This window comes from Stenella coeruleoalba, assembly GCF_951394435.1.
Source record: "Stenella coeruleoalba genome assembly, chromosome: 1".
NCBI lineage: Eukaryota > Metazoa > Chordata > Mammalia > Artiodactyla > Delphinidae > Stenella > Stenella coeruleoalba.
Genome location: NC_137169.1, coordinates 100,696,039 through 100,713,326, shown reverse-complemented (window position 1 = coordinate 100,713,326; position 17,288 = coordinate 100,696,039). Strand labels below are relative to the sequence as shown.

At 36.5% G+C, this 17,288-nt stretch overlaps 3 protein-coding genes across 4 annotated transcripts in view; 1 reads left to right on the top strand and 2 right to left on the bottom strand.

The window, feature by feature from the left end:
• The window catches only part of SYCP1 (synaptonemal complex protein 1), a 160,434-nt gene extending 159,509 nt beyond the window's left edge, over positions 1-925 (bottom strand). Inside the window, exons 1-2 of one of the 2 annotated variants that reach the window (XM_079902544.1) lie at positions 686-925; positions 101-236 (exon numbers count right to left, since the gene is read on the bottom strand). In XM_079902544.1, coding sequence (XP_079758670.1) covers positions 101-208 — 108 coding nt within the window. In that variant the 5' untranslated portion in view covers positions 209-236; positions 686-925. The remainder of the gene's footprint in view (positions 1-100; positions 237-685) is intronic. The other variant, XM_079902545.1, reaches the window with a different exon arrangement.
• Positions 926-2,742: 1,817 nt separating this feature from the next.
• On the bottom strand, positions 2,743-15,707 carry LOC307194639 (bile acid receptor-like; the record flags this gene model as incomplete). Its single annotated transcript, XM_079937881.1, has 10 exons — positions 2,743-3,825; positions 8,189-8,302; positions 8,456-8,581; positions 8,989-9,120; positions 9,983-10,082; positions 10,217-10,321; positions 10,416-10,558; positions 11,231-11,371; positions 13,370-13,732; positions 15,644-15,707. The coding sequence occupies 10 exons, from the start codon at positions 15,705-15,707 to the stop codon at positions 3,581-3,583; spliced, it is 1,533 nt and encodes a 510-aa protein (XP_079794007.1). The 3' UTR covers positions 2,743-3,580.
• On the top strand, positions 7,003-7,833 carry LOC307194646 (dnaJ homolog subfamily A member 1-like). The gene has a single exon (XM_079937891.1). The coding sequence runs from the start codon at positions 7,039-7,041 to the stop codon at positions 7,759-7,761; it is 723 nt and encodes a 240-aa protein (XP_079794017.1). The 5' UTR covers positions 7,003-7,038; the 3' UTR covers positions 7,762-7,833.
• Positions 15,708-17,288: the final 1,581 nt, after the last annotated feature.

The window sequence follows — 17,288 nt, the reverse complement described above, 5'->3', positions numbered from 1 at the left end:
AATTCTTGGGTAAATCAGAACATATTTACTGAAAAAAATTATATCACCAGTAAGAAAGTTCACTTTACCTCATTTACCTAATGAATAAATGCAAATTTACCTTGAAGAAATCAGAATCTCCACCCAAAGTCTGAGGTTTCACTGCAGATACTTGACTGCTACTTAATCTCGGTGGTACAAACAATTTAAAGGGCTTCTGCTTTTCCATTTTCTCTTCCAGTCGTAATTATCTATTGCTCAAGATGGGGGAGAAAGTGCTTTACATTGTTTCATTAATACACTACTTATTCTATAATAAATGGGTATATAAAGGAATGCGTGAAACGTTTGCTACCATGGAAGCCTACGGTGTCCCTTACTGCCGTGGTGTTCAAAGCAGAAACATCCCCTATTTGTCCCCACCATCCCCCCACCACCAATGGCCACGCTGGCGACGTCAATGGATAATCGAGAAACTCAAACTAGGCATCTTCGCCGGGACTGCCTGAAAAGAAGCCCGTTACCTCCACCAGCCCTGTTAAATTGCATCACCTCGCCGGGAAGAACTAGTTGAGGTGCTTAGACGACTACGGAGAAGGCGCCACAAGGCGCCGGGGGCTGCCTGCGTGTGGGAGGGCCAGTAACAAAACGTCGCCCAGCTCTGGGTTCAATCATCAGGGAGGGAACTCGGCACACCTGCCCTTACCTTTAAAAAACTAGCGGGAAACGGCGGGCTCGGTGCTCACGCGAACCGCCACCTGCTGTCTATTAGGGCAGCAGAAAGAACCAACACGAACTTCTGCCTCCGAACCTCGGAAAAGGCGGGATATCGCGCCAGCCGAGCGGCCAGGAGGGAAGTGCAGGGCGGTTAGAGGTTTAACGGCTAAATAACGGTCGGCGACCTCCGTTGACCCGGGGCGCAAGACCTACATCTCGCGAGATTTCCCTTTACCTTAGTAGCAATTCTTCCCTGGATACTCTTTCTCCTTAGAATTGGTCTTCTTTAAGCTTCTCCTATTGTTAAAGAATGTGAGGAAAACTATCAGGTGCTGTGATAGAATGGAGCTGAGAGTGAAAAATCTATTTCTGTCCTCTAAGAAGAGCTCACAGTCTTAGGGAAGAAACAAGTGCAAACATAATTATAACCCCCTGTAATCATTTAATGGTAGTAATTTTCTAAGGGTTGTTGGGACCCTTAGAAAGGGAGAGTGGCCGTTACAGTGGCTTGGGAGTCAGGAGAGAGCTTCACGGATGTGGTACACTTTTGTTACTACTTCCGTAGAAAACAGAAGGGTGAATAGAGCGTTGGCTAGATAGTGAATGCGGGAAGGGGTGTTCCCGGCTGAGGGGCGGTAGGCAAAGGCGCTGGAGTCGTGAGAGAGAGAAGTCCGAGAGTGACTGAGGGGGCTTTCCTGGTGGCGCAGTGGTTGAGAGTCCGCCTGCTGATGCAGGGGACACGGGTTCGTGCCCCGGTCCGGGAAGATCCCACATGCCGCGGAGCGGCTGGGCCCATGAGCCATGGCCGCTGAGCCTGCGCATCTGGAGCCTGTGCTCCGCAACGGGAGAGGCCACAGCAATGAGAGGCCCGTGTACCGCAAAAAATAAAAATAAATAAAAAGAGTGAGTGGGTCCAGGCAGTGCGGTGTAGGCGTGTGAGGACGCAAATGGGAAAATGATGAGACTGGAGACTTAGCAGATGTGACGGCCTCTCGAAGGCTTTTGGATTTTAGCCTTTATGGATGGGAATCTTGAGGAAGTTTGAACGGAAAAGGGGGCATGATCAAGTTCAGAAGAAAATTTGTAGTATGAAAAACGGTTTAGATTTATGATACTGGAGTTAGGGAGACAGTTTTAATAGCCTAGGTGAGTAAGGTATGAGACCTGAGCTATGACAGTGCCAGTAAAGATGAAGAAAATGTGTCAAATGTAAAAGATATTTAGGAAGGAAAATTAATAGGATTTGATGGCTTTTTTAAAGTGAGCAGCAAAAGAGAGAAGTCTAAGATGACGGCCTGGTTTCAGACTTGGGCTACTAGACACAATAAATATTGTGGGTGCTAGGTACCTAGGTTTGAGAAATAAGACAATGAGTTCTGTTTTCAACATATTGACTTTGTTTTCTAACTTTCTCCATGTACTACAATATAATTGATGCTTTTCCAAAGGACTTTAGTAATATTTTTAAACAACTCGTTTTGTATAAATTTAACCTACAAGACGGAACAGTTTCTGATAAAATTACATTTTGAGCTAGAAAGGATGATCCAGTGTAAGGCTTTCATTTTACATGAAACAGTCTAGATACCCTAAAAAAGATAAAATACTCCCTTCAAGAGATGATACCAAGAATAAATGCACAAGATAACCCCTGGGGGGAATAATTGATACATTTAATTAATATATTTTATAAGTTGAGGGTATAAATACAATATTCCAATTTTTTTAAGTTTTACAACAGTGAAATATTCAACTATGGTCTTTTTTCTATATTGAAAACAAAATGCTATTCCTAGTATTAAATTAACTTAAAAATCACAGTATATTATTTAATCAGATCCAGTCTTTCAAAACAATTGTGCTTACATAGAATTTCTCACTTTCATGTATTTCACATGAAAAATTGTTAACATTAATCTTATTCTTACAAGGATTAAAATATTTGTGGTAAGATTTCAGGTTTTAAGAACTTTATTTTTTCTGCAAAAGGTGTTGGCAAAAATGTCAAAATATTGTCTACCAGAATGAGCATTAAATTGTGCTGAATTTCCCAATGTATGTTAACATATTTTGTCATTTTAATTTTTTCAGTATCTTGCCATGACAAAATTTTTAATTGGGGCTTATAAAAGATCTCTTTTTTAAAGACATTAAGGGACTTCCCAGGCGGTCCAGTGGTTAAGACTTCACCTTCCAATGCAGGGGGTGCAGGTTTGATCACCGGTCGGGGAGCTAAGACCCCACATGCCTCGGGGCCAAAAAACCAAAAAAACATAAAACACAAGCAATATTGTAACAAACTCAACAAAGACTTTAAAAATGGTCCACATCAAAAAAAAAAAAATCTTAAAAAAAAAGACATTAAGGAAAAGTAAGAATTGAACGAAGCTTTGTTCCTCTTTAATAATTTATAAAATGCTATAACAGAAATAAGTTTAAAACGTTAGTTCCTTATCCATCAATCTAGCCTTAAAGAGGTTCACAACTGCCTTTATTCTGATTACAACTGTTTCCACTAAATAATCTCTTTTATGTCTTCAAATAATATATATATTTTCATTCAATTTTCTACTAAATGAAAAAAAGGAGAGTTTCTTCAGGTAAGAACTCTATTTAGTACTACTCCTTTCTGAACGAACCACGCAGTAACAATAACCATTGCTTCTTTGGGGACGAATCTTAAAAAGAATACTAGATGTCCCTCTAGTGGTGGTCCTAAATTCCATAAAATTTGATGAGCCCTTGATGATGTCCATTTTATGGCGATATATTCTATTCGTAACAGCAATTCTGTTCATGTTTTTCAAATCAGTATCCTGTGATCATAGCGTAAACAATCTAGATTTAGGAAGTTTAAGACAAACCACAACATTCTAAAATTTCATCAAAATGAATACAAATTCCATTTCTCAGAGAGTAAACTAGCCAATTTGGAGTCCTTTGTTTTCCAAATGCTAAGTATTTCTGAATAGTTGTGATTCAGTGTTCTCAGTTCAGTGAGCCTCCCTATGAGATGAGCAAAATGCTGTAGGTCTTCTGGATGATAAATTTTTGAATATTTGTACAAAATTTGTAAAACTGGTTCTTGTAAATTTTCCACATGTTGCTTATTTGTAATGCATGGACGATCTGAAAAACATTATCACATATATCTTAATGAATATTGGAAAATGATAGAAGATAATGAATTAATTTAAAACAATACAGTTTTAAATAATAAAAATTGCAAATATTTACTGAACCTTTAATATATGCCAGATTTTATGCCAGGTAACTTGCTTCTATGCAATGTTTTATTTAATCTTCATAATACCCTATGAAGAGTATTTCTTAATGATCAGACAGCATTCACTCATCCAGTCATTGTGCTGGAGATACAGCAGTGAACAGAGACTAAATTTCCTGCCCTCATTGAGCTTATTTTTTGGGTCTGGGAGGAGTAGGGGAGGAAAAAGACATATACACATTTTTTAAATAAAAATATATGACAACAATAAGCGAGAGTACGGGATAAGAATTGGGGGGGGAGGGGCATTAGCTATTTTTAAAAGGGTAATCAGAGATAAGATGACATTTAGCAGAGATCCAGGATGGTGAAGAGGGAGCCATGAAACCATCTAGGAAAGAGCTTTCCAAGCAGAAGATTTGTCAAGTACAGTAGAAGCTGTGGAAGGAATCTGCTTGAAATTTACAGGCAACATATGCATCAAAGGCAGTGTGGCTGTGGTGGTGTGAGCAAAAGGAATAGTAATAGACACTGATAGAAAGAACTTTGGCTTTAAATTGTGTAAAATAGAAAGCCATTACAGGGTTATGAGCAGAGGAATGACATAATCTGGCTTATGTTGTCAAAGAATCACTCTGGCTACTGTATAAAGAATAGACCCTAGGGAGGCAAGGGCAAAAACAGGAAAGTGAGTTAGTAGTTTTATTAGGATGGCAGGGACAGAGACAGTAAGAAGTGGTTGAGTTCTGGATCTATTTTGAGGCTATAGCCAACAAGACTTGTTGCATATTTGATAATGGGCATAAGAGAAAAAGAAGTGAAGGATGACTTCAAGAATTTTGGCTTATACAACTTGAAGTATGGAGATGCCATTTAGTAGAGATGGAGGAAGAATATAGGAGAATCAGGGGGCAATCAGGAGTTCACATTCAGACATGTTAAATTTTATATGCCTACTAAACATCCAAATTGAAATCTTGAGTAGGCTATTTAATGGAGCTTAGGGTAGCAGTCCAGGTTGGTATATAATTTGGGAGTTGTCAGCCTCTAGATGGCATTTAAAGCCATGAGATAAGATGAAATTTCAAAGGAAGTGCACATAGGAAAAAAGAGAACTGAGTCCTGGGACATTTTAACATTTATCAGTGTGCGAGATGAGGGGGAATTAACAAAGGAGACAGAAAGAGCAGCAACTGAGGAGGAAAACCAAGAGAGTGAAATGTCCTGGAAATCAAGTGGAAAAAAATCATGTCAAGAAGGAGGGAGTGATCAACTGAAGCCAAATGTTAAGTGTTCGAAGAAAGAGGGAGTGATCTGCTCTTTCAAATGTAGCTCACGGGTCAAGTAAGATGAAGACTAAGAATTGACCACTGTAATCTGCAATGCCAAATTACTGAAGATTTTGATAAGTTATGGTGGAAGGGAAAGGAGGGGACAAAATCTGACTGTACTGGGTTCAGAAGTAAATGAGAAGAGAGAAATGGAGGCAGGAGTATAGACAAATCTTAAATTTTTTTTTTTTTTTTTTTTGCTATAATGTAGAACAGAGAAATAGGAGAATAGCTGAAAGGGGATTTGAGGTAAGGGCAGACACTATAAAACTCTTAGAGGAAAACATAGGCAGAACACTCTATGACATAAATCACAGCAAGATCCTTTTTGACCCACCTCCTAGAGAAATGGAAATAAAAACAAAAATAAACAAATGGGACCTAATGAAACTTCAAAGTTTTGCACAGCAAAGGAAACCATAAACATGATGAAAAGACAACCCTTAGAATGGCAGAAAATATTTGCAAACAAAGCAACTGACAAAGGATTAATCTCAAAAATATACAAGGAGCTCATGCAGCTCAATATCAAAAAAACAAACAACCCAATCCAAAAATGGGCAGAAGACCTAAATAGACATTTCTCCAAAGAAGATACACAGATTGCCAACAAACACGTGAAAGGATGCTCAACATCACTAATCATTAGAGAAATGTGAATCAAAACTACAACGAGGGCCTTCCCTGGTGGCGCAGTGGTTGGGAGTCCGCCTGCTGATGCAGGGGACACGGGTTCGTGCCCCGGTCCGGGAAGCTCCCACATGCCACGGAGCGGCTGGGCCCATGAGCCATGGCCGCTGAGCCTGCGCGTCCGGAGCCTGTGCTCCACAATGGGAGAGGCCACAACAGTGAGAGGCCTGCATACCCCAAAAAAAAAAAAAAAAACTACAATGAGGTGTCACCTCACACTAGTCAGAATGGCCATCATCAAAAATCTACAAACAACAAATGCTGGAAAGGGTGTGAAGAAAAGGGAACCCTCTTGCATTTTTGGTGGGAATGTAAATTGACACAGCCACTATGGAGAACAGTATGGAGGTTCCTTAAAAAACTAAAAATAGAACTACCATACGACCCAGCAATCCCACTACCGGACATATACCCTGAGAAAACCATAATTCAAAAAGAGTCATGTACCACAATGTTCATTGCAGCAATATTTACAATAGCCAGGACATGGAAGCAACCTAAATGTCCATCAACAGATGAATGGTTAAAGAAGATGTGGCACATATATACAATGGAATATTACTCAGCCATAAAAAGAAACGAAATTGAGTTATTTGTAGTGAGGTGGATGGACCTAGACTCTGTCATACAGAGTAAAGTAAGTCAGAAAGAGAAAAACAAATACCGTATGCTAACACATATATATGGAAACTAAAAAATAAGTGGTTCTGAAGAACCTAGGAGCAGGACAGGAATAAAGACACAGACGTAGAGAACAGACTTGAGGACACAGGGAGGGGGAAGGGTAAGCTGGGACAAAGTGAGAGAGTGGCATGGACATATATACACTACCAAATGTAAAATAAGATAGCTAGTGGGAAGCAGCCGCATAGCACAGGGAGATCAGCTGGGTGCCTTGTGACCTCCCAGAGGGGTGGGATAGGGAGGGTGGGAGGGAGATGCAAGAGGGACGGGATATGGGGATATATGTATATGTATATGTATGGTGCAACAAGAAAACTAGCTCTGCAAAAGAATGTGATTTGTGACAAATGTGAAGGCCAAGGTGGTAAGAAAGGAGCAGTGGAGTGCTGTCCCAATTGCTGAGGTACTGGAATGCAAATAAGAATTCATCAGATAGGACCTGGAATGGTTCAGCAAATTCAGTCTGTCTGCATGGAGTTCCAGGGCCATGGGGAGCGGATCAGTCCTAAAGATAGATGTAAAAGCTGCAATGGAAGGAAGATAGTTCAAGAGAAGAAAATTCTAGAAGTTCATATTGACAAAGGCATGAAAGATGGCCAGAAGATAACATCCCATGGTGAAGGAGACCAAGAACCAGGACTGGAGCCAGGAGATATTATCATCATTTTAGATCAGAAGAATCATGCTGTTTTTACACGACGAGGAGAAGACCTTTTCATGTGTATGGACATACAGCTGGTTGAGGCATTGTGTGGCTTCCAAAAGCCAATATCTACTCTTGACAACCGAACCATAGTCATCACTTCTCATCCAGGTCAGATTGTCAAGCATGGAGATATCAAGTGTGTGCTAAATGAAGGCATGCCAATTTATCGTAGACCATATGAAAAGGGTCGCCTAATCATTGAATTTAAGGTAAACTTTCCTGAGAATGGCTTTCTCTCCCCGGATAAACTCTCTTTGCTGGAAAAACTCCTACCTGAGAGGAAGGAAGTAGAAGAGACTGATGAAATGGACCAGGTAGAACTAGTGGACTTTGATCCAAATCAGGAAAGACGGCGCCATTACAATGGAGAAGCATATGAGGATGATGAACATCATCCTCGGGGTGGTGTTCAGTGTCAGACCTCCTAATGGGGCCAGTGAATAACACTCACTGCTGGCATTTTATTTGCAGCAGTGATTGAGTGAAAGACTATAATCATAATATGCTCACTACTTGCTATTTTTTGTTTTAATATTCAACTATAGTAGTGTTTTAAAAGTTAAATGAAGAATAAACTCAAATATAAAAAAGAAAAAAAAACTTTGTTATAAAGCAGAAACTAACACACCATTGTAAAGCAGTTATACTCCAATAAAGATGTTTTAAAAAAAAAGGCATTTTTTTAAGATGCAAGAAATTACAGCATGTTTGTAAGCTGAAGGGAATGCCCTTATAGAGAAGGCTATTTTGATGAAAATTGGTACATTTGGAATCAATGAGTAATAAAATAATCACAATCTTCATGATTTCATTGCCAAACTTAATCCAAATTTTTACTGCTAAATAGTTTTTTACCTGAAAAAAACACTGTTGTGGCTGCAAGCAGAGCATATTCAGTATTAGTAATGCTAAGCTCACTCATTCTTCTACAGAAGTAATACAGTGTAGTAATAAATTCTTCAGAAATACCTAAAAAGATTAATATCAAATGTATTTTCATCAGAACACAGTGCAGACTCATATTGCCATTATCATATTTTCTCAAAGGAGTACAAGAAAATGAAACATGTCTGACAAATTTTTTCCATCCAATACAATATTTTGTATTATATATAATATTACCACTCAGCATAGCAGAAGGACAATCTTCATTGCAAAATGTTTCCATAGGATAAATAGCACTTCTATCACCACTTTGATCATGACAATTCAGTGAATGATCTGAATGATCTGATATTTTCATAGTACCTAGTTAAGGGAAAAAATATAAAGTCTGATTTTTTAAAATCTTTATTCAGTTAGTAAAGTCAATCTCTCTAACGTCTGTTAAACAGGAAACATTCCCAACAAATGGTATCTTTATAATTTTTATTACTGAAACATGAATCTAGAATAATAGTTCACACTTTATATAAACATTATATAGAAGACCCTCCAAAAATGTGTTTTCTATGATACTATATAAGAAGAATGGCTTTCTTTAAGAGAAAAACAAAAGCTAGAACAATGAATTGGAAAACTATAAACCACTATTATGAAGTACTTATTTGTACACCAACTAGTACAATAAAAATATAATAAAAAATAGCTCAATGTTATATAATCTGTTGCTAAATTTAGTAGTAACTATTAACATTAAGATTGAGTTAGTTGACCTTTTTTGCTTTCAGAAGTTGATGAAAGATATTCTTTTTGACTGTAAATTTGGGCCACATGAAGGAACATCACTTCAGTTTTTGATCCCTTCTGTAATGCAGTCTGATCCTCATTGGTCAAATTTTCAAATCCTTTACGAAAAGATCACATAATTGTTTGAAATAAATAATGAAAAGATAATTTTCAGGTATAGGATTTAACTTTTTTTTTTTTTTTTGAGGTATGCAGGCCTCTCACTGTTGTGGCCTCTCCCGTTGCGGAGCACAGGCTCCGGACGCGCAGGCTCAGTGGCCATGGCTCCCGGGCCCAGTCGCCCCACGGCATGTGGGATCTTCCTGGACCAGGGCATGAACCTGTGTCCCCTGTATCGGCAGGCGGACTCTTAACCACTGTGCCACCAGGGAAGCCCAGGATTCAACATTTTTATATTATTTACTTATGATACGAATCTTAACTGGTCCCTTAGAATAATTATGATTCCACATGGTACTATTTGGGGGCACTTTCATCAGAACCAGATAATAATAATTTCCTATGGCAAGAGCAAATTAAACGTAGTTGGTTTAGCCTTGAAGAATTTATTTTCACAGAGAGTTACCTGTGCACGTAACTAGATAGCTAAGTTTTGGCCAACAGTGGCTTCACCTTTTTTTTTTTTTGGTATGGTACAGGGAATTTTGTTTCATGTTTTATCTAAAAAACAAAAACAATTTATTTCCCAAAATAAAAATAAAATAAAACATACAATCAATCATAGTTTGTCTTAACTCTAAGTCTTTGAAGTCACTTGAATAATATTTTAAAATATTTATATTTTCATCCAACTGATTGATTAAAGCAAACAAAGTAAACATGTTTTTAAATTTAGAAGCAGTTTTGGTAGAAAAATAGAGGGTTTTGTTTTCTTAAAATGCCACCTTCCTTTAAAACAAGGAACTTTTTTAAAATTACGTATTAAATTACTTTAATTTTTTCCAAAGATAAAGTGATTACCTGGGAGTCTCTTGGTGAAATTCATTAACCTCTGTATATGTAGGACAACTGTCTCTGAGAGTCGCAAGAAGATCAGTTCAGGATTTGCATATCCCTGCAGCTAAGCAACAAAAAGAAATAAGATTAATAATTTTTTTCTTTCAAATAACTTTAAATTTTAAACTTTTCTGATTATGCTGTTATTTTCTAACATAATTAATTACAAATTATTTCTTGCTAGTAATGAACACATACAAATCTTTCTGTTTCTTCTAATGGAATTGTATATTTTTGATGAGCGGCCACAATGTTGTTAATGAGCTGATGTTCCTCTTGAGTTAGTTCCATGCTCTCCTGAATCTGTAAGAAAATACAGGGGGAAAACTGTAATGCATACCTATTAAATAAGACATCATCATTAAAGAAACAAGAAATTTTTTAAGGAGAGCCTTGCCACTTTTCCAGATCTAGTGGTAGGTGACACAAGCTTGTTGTTTACCCCTTCCTCTTCCACTTTGATGTTAGAGTAAAAATTATTCTTCTGCTTAAAGTTCTTTCGAAGTCTCTTTGATCTGCATTGGATTTCTGTGAGCAAACCTGTGATATTACAAAATTCACATAAAATATTTTTGGTACAACAAATAACATTATAGGATTTGATGAAAATTGTCTTACATTGTACACATATGTGATCATGAACTTGCCTTTTCACAAAAAACCTTTCTTTTTTGGTAAGCATGTACAACAGCAGTTAAATTCACTACATTACTTACTTCTTTTCCTTCCACAACTTCCTGTCTACTTAAAACTACACAGTCATCCTAGACTTAAATTAAAAATTAATTTTGCATCTCCAAATTATAAATTTAGACCTTTTTATGTTAGAGAAATTTCCACATTAATTATATCTTGGAAGCAACAGAATGTTAATTGGTACATTGAAGGGAAACCACTAATTTTAAATTGTGCTTTTTGTAGTTGAATTATATAACTTTAGGTTAAGTAATATAAAAATACAAGGATTTCCAATTAAGAAGAAACTATGATTATTACCAAAGTTAGAGCAATATAGTATAGAACATATTTTATGGAAATAATTACCTAGATTGGTAACTGGCTATCCTAATTTAGCAGTTGCTGGAGAAATAGCTTAAATCCGGACAAATATGTTATGTTCAAATATGTTCAAAATAACTTGAAGAACGTAAGTTCCTAGTAAGGTAAGAAAAACTAAAACCCCCCTAAAAAAAAAACCACAATGGCACTTACATTCTTCCAACATTCCTACTGCCTTACACTTTTTTAGTCTGCACTCTTGACATTTTCTACGCATGTACATGTCCATTTCACAGTGACCACCATTCTTGCAACTATATACTGCATTTTTGGTGATGCTACGTCGAAAAAACCCTAATAACAAAGGAGAGTTTTTAAAATTTTACTATTAGGTATTTTTAGTTACTTGTTTTTAACCTTCATAGTAAAAGTAATCAAGTTAACTAAATTATTTCAATAAAATGTTTTTTCCCTCAGTAAGAAGGTTTGGTTTAATATACATTTATCTGGATAATTGTTTTAATCCTCTCCTATTTGATATATCTTATTCCATGGTTGTTCCTGTCAATAATCTATCTGGAAATTAAACTAAATAACCCCAACACATTAAAACAACTCTCTGTTTTCTATGGTTATAATATACCATCTAAAAGCATTTTTAAACTATATTTTACAGAATATCAAGATTCCATGACACATCTCTCAAGGTTCCCTAGAAGGAATATGTGCTCATGTAAAATAAAACTATAAGGAAACCTCTCTTTTTCTCGCCCCACATTTCTACCTCAACTCATAAAGGAAGAGATAATTCTTCCAAACTTACTCCTCTGTCCTTCCTTTTTAGCACTTCCCCAGATGAGAACATATTGCTAATTTATTTAGTCCAAGATGTTGAATGGGCCGTTTTGTGTGTGTGTGTGTGTGTGTGTGTGTGTGTGTGCATGCTGGGGAGAGGTGTGGAGATTCTACATTTTCCTAAATCCATGCATAGCAGTCTCTTCCCATTTCCTGTTTCATTTCCCATTCCTGTGCAACAATCCCTGCTATCTTCCTCTTATTCTATTCCAAGCAGTGAAGTTGATAAAGTTAGTCAATACCCCAATTAGAAGCCTGCCATACTCTTTCTGTAGACACGCTTGAGAGTGGGAGTTTCATGACTTAGATTCAGCAAAGGGAATAGAAAGCTCAGCTTAGGTTTCAGAACTATGCCTCATTCTTCAACTTAGTTTTAACAGCAAGGCCCTGCATTTTAAGAGTAAGCAAATACTGGCCCAGCTATTCTACTCATAAAGCTGGTACCTCCTTTCCCTTAGTCTTCGTTTGGCTATTCTTTGTGTGGGGTGAGTGTGAGATTCTGACAATAAGACTTCACCTTGAACTTCTAGACATGTTTACCTAGTCCTGTATTGATCTAATCATTTCCAGGTTCTGCCCCAATATTTCATTTGTGAATTTAAAAAATGCAGAAGTGTTTCAAAACCTCAAAACTTCATCAAGAACTATTTTACTCCTTACTCCATGCCAATATCAATGATGATCTTCAGTGGTAGACCTCCCATTGGTTTTCAAAAAAGCATTCCTGGGACTTCCCTGGTGGTCCAGTGGTAAAGAATCCGCCTTCCAATGCAGGGGATGCGGGTTCGATCCCTGGTTGGGAACTAAGATCCCACATGCTGCGGGGCAACTAAGCCCACCCGCCTCAACTAGAGAGGCCGCGTGCCTCGAACTCCAGGGTCCACGTGCTCTGGAGCCCAAGCACCACAACTAGAGAGAGAAAACCTGCACGCCACAACTAGAGAGAAGCCCATGCACCACAACAAATAGCCCGCGCAACACACCAAAGTCCTGCATGCCGCAGTGGAGATCCCACGTGCCACAACTAAGACCCCACACAGCCAAAAATTTAAAAATAAAATAAAATAAATAAATATTTTTTAAAAAGCATTTCCAACAAATAGATAGAATCGTAGAAGTCATTTAATTGAAATTTCTTCCTAATTCACGAATTATACCAGCCATATGAGATGTAATAGTTAACATTCAGACCTTTTTAAAAGATATTTTTTATTCCAACGTCAAATTCACCTAGGAACATGCAAAGTTTCTGCCACAAAAGTATTTTGAATTTTATATTTAAATATAAAAGTTTTCATCAAAATTAAAAAGAAAATGAAATCAAAACTTCGTTAAATTCCATTTTCACATCTTTGATCCCACAGATTGATCACTTTAAACATATCAATGGCTCCCCTTGATTTTATGTTTCACATTTTAAAGAGAGTACTCCTACATGCTTAAAATTTCATGACTCTTCAGTGAACACTAGGATTAAAGTTTTAACTTTATCCTTACCTTTGCAACCTTCACAAGTAAGTGCATTGTAATGATATCCTGATGCTTTATCACCACAAACTACACAGAGTTCTTCCTGTCCCTTAATACGAATGGAAGAATGAGTTATTCTGGACCTTTTTATTCCAGGGTAACCATCTTCAGCATCGTGGGCAACCACGTAAGTGGATTTATTTAATTCACAGGAAAGAAGTCCATACTCTCCACCACTGAACTGTGGGTCCAAGCTACAAGTGTTGAAATGACTCTGTAAAGATTGGGACTGTAGAACTGGAGGAAACTGGACAGTAGAATACTGGCAATAAGGTGATTCTTGAAAATCAATGTCGTACAGCTGATAATTGATTTGTTCTGGCAAAATATCTAGTTTTTTTTAACGCACACACACACACAAAAACAAAAAATGGTGAAAGTCAAGTTATTTTTCAAATTTCAAAGAGTTTTACACTCAAAGAACAGAGTTAATTCAACATGTCCAATACATCCCAGGGACTTGCTGTCCAGCATGAGAGGCAGACAGTAAACTGAATTGCAATGCATGATAAATGCTGCCACCCCAGAAGTATGCAGAGGTTGCTCAGGAGCTGGGAGAAAGGGTTGTTAATGGCTTACATACCAATGCAGTCTATTTCCTTAAGTAGAAATGAGTATTTCCCGGAGTTTGAAATGAAAGCTTTTCCCCAGCTTCTGTATTTTCTTTGTTGTGAATAAAATTGTTTTCAGTGCAATCAGATCAGTAAAGAGATGAATTAATAAATTATCCCACCCCCCCTACCAAAAAAATCAAACTAAAATACAATTATACCAGTTATCTGGTTATTTCAAGCAAAAAATAAATTCTTTAAACTCCCCATTTAATATACCTTAACACTCTCCTTTGCCATTTGTAGACCTGATTTAAATTACTAGTTTCTTTTCTGTTTTATTATCTAGCAATTCAATTATCTGGTGATAAACTTACCTACCCTGGAGGGTGACTGTAAGAATGAAATAAAATGTGAAATGCAAAAGCATGTATAAAATACAAAATGATACTTAATGGGTATCTTTATTGTTATTATCAGAAGCTACCAAACACCAACTTACTTTCTGTTTTCAGGAGGATTACTGAAATCAATCCAGAAAATTGGCTCCAAAGAGACCCAGGAATACTCAGTTCCTCTATGTCTGTATCTAGTAATATTTGTACTTTTCCTGGTGCTGAATCACAAGATGATTAGACTTACTCTTACCCTCAAAATTCTACCCCCAAGATTGGTAAACAGTATAATTTCTATTAATTCACATAAATTATTTGCAATCTGATAGCATCCAATCCAATGCAAAGTGTTGAATAAATACCAATAACAGCCTGATATAAGAAGAAAAGTTATCAGTAAAAACAATGTAACTTTTATTTAAAGAAGAGGGCCCTTCTTGGCTGAGTATCAAAAGACTGCAGAATACTGGCTGATGTTCCATTGGCATGGAAATCAGAGTTCAAAGTATAATATAAAAGAAAACTGCATTTAAAATTCAATTCATATTATAATCTTGGTCTTTTTGGAGAAAAATCCTATTGTCTCTTGCACTCTGTTTTCTATTTCTTTCCCTTTGATAAAAATCTTATATTAAGATTAAAGTTTCAGGAACATTGAATAACTACTCTGAACTACATTTTCTAAATTGCATGTGAACTAGCTTCAGCTAACCCCTAAAAATAACTTATAATTTGCATGCTAATTATATTTTTAAAAATTGAATACAATTTTAGACTACTGTGCTTTTTCTTCTTTACATTTGATTCTGGCTTACAGCATTTTGGTATTTCTGATTTTTGAAAGTAATTATATTCTCTGGTAGGGAGTAATTGAAAGTCTTTGGTTCATTTGTTAATTTCTTTTAAAAAAAACCCTCTAGGGACTTCCCTGGTGGCGCAGTGGTTAAGAATCCGCCTGCCAATGCAGGGCACTGGGTTCGAGCCCTGGTCCAGGAAGATCCCACATGCCGCGGAGCAACTAAGCCCGTGTGCCACAACTACTGAGCCTGCACGCCTAGAGCCCGTGATCTGCAACAAAGAGAAGCCACCATAATGAGAAGCCTGTGCACCGCAATGAAGAGTAGCCCCCGCTCGCCGCAACTAGAGAAAGCCGGCGCGCAGTAATGAAGACCCAAAGCAGCCAACAATAAATAATAAATAAATAAATATTTTTTTAAAAAACCTCTAATTAACCATAATTCCCGCCAAAAAAAAAAGTTTTATTAACTATTATACTGTAGTTTTTTATTACACACCGTAGTACTGCACTGGTTCAGCAAGACAATACCCATCAGATGCAGTGACGTAAGTATTGGCCATTCTCTGGTCCAATTTTCACTTCTTCATTAGTAGATGCTAAAATAGAACCTGAAGGAAACAAAAATTTTGTAGACTTTTTGAAAGTATGATTATCAAATCAGTATGATTTTATAAAAGTATAATACTGTTTTTGAAAAATAAAGAATTTAGCAGACTTTATACAAGACATTTATATTTACACTTTAACTGGAAGAATATTGATTTTTCATATCTCTACATACCAGATTATTTAATTCAGACAACTTCTTATTGCTCAGTTCTTTAAAATAACTTAAATCTTGGTAATAATCATTATGGCTCTTGAAAGTGTACCAAGTTTTGGAGTTAGACTTCATACACTGCATTTACCACTTATTTATGGGTCATTTTTACACCTCCTTGAACCTTAGTTTCCTCATTTGTAGAAGCGAAAGAATGAAACACACCTAGCCAAGTTATGGAAGAGTTTAATTAATGTGTTTAAAATCCAGCACAGTTCTTGACTTAATAACCGAGTCGTATAATTATTATTCTAATGTGTTCTAAATTTAGGTGAATTAGGAAGAAAAATTACACTTTTTCATGAAGGAAATTAAAGAGTAGGAAAAGAATGGCTTTCATAGCACTTTATTTAATCTTCTAAGTCCTTTGTAAATATTTTTCATAGCACTGTGATATGCTAAGCATTAAAACATTAATTTTGGTTCTGCGTGACCAATGAAAATAGTTTTTTGATTACTGAAAAAGTGTTTTATTTTTAATAGTAAAGACTAAAAATCATAAGCTATTATGAGGGAAAATTATTCAAAATCTAAGACGATCCCTTATGGGAAAAAAACCTATTTTTGTTATTTCCTAGGTAGGAACTCCAAAAAGAATGCATCTTTGAATAGACTTAAACAGGAAATCACAGTTAAAGAAATTGGAAATTATTAAAAGAAAATAAAGGTCACTCTAGAGTCCATGATATTTTATAGCTTTATCCTCTCTATTCGAAGGTAAAGACTGTTTTCACCTTTTAAAAGAACCGAAAAAGAAGAAAATGGGTTTTGAAACATACCAAAAGATATACATGACAAACGTCTGAGATTATATTGAAAAATCTTTTACTTAGATTTATTTCTCATGTGATGAGGTCATGGCAAAGGTTTCTACATTCGTGAAGATGATTAAAGTAGTAGTATCTCTGAAATTTGTCTCCTGTATTATTTAATAGGCTCTAGGTTCCTTTAAAAGTACTTAAATCTCCCACTTTCTGACAGTCATGTAGAAGAAGTGCTGAATGGAACAGATGAAGCAAAAGTGGTGCCCCCAAGTAAGTGCACTTTCAAAATGAAGTTTTCCTTGAAAAGTAAGGACTAAAATCAATAGGATCAGTATTACAACAGGTTAATCGGCTCTCCATATGAAAAGAATTCTAAGTGCTATCGGTTTAATTTGTGCCATACTCTTTAGTAATAATCCTGTTTAGTTTTTTCCAAACTTCTCTTTTGAGTCTCAATTTGATTTTAGAAAATCCCAAATGAATGTGAAAACTTGAAGTTGTTACTCACCCTTCCTTTAAAATTCCTGCTTTTAGCATTAGGCTTCATATAATATTAA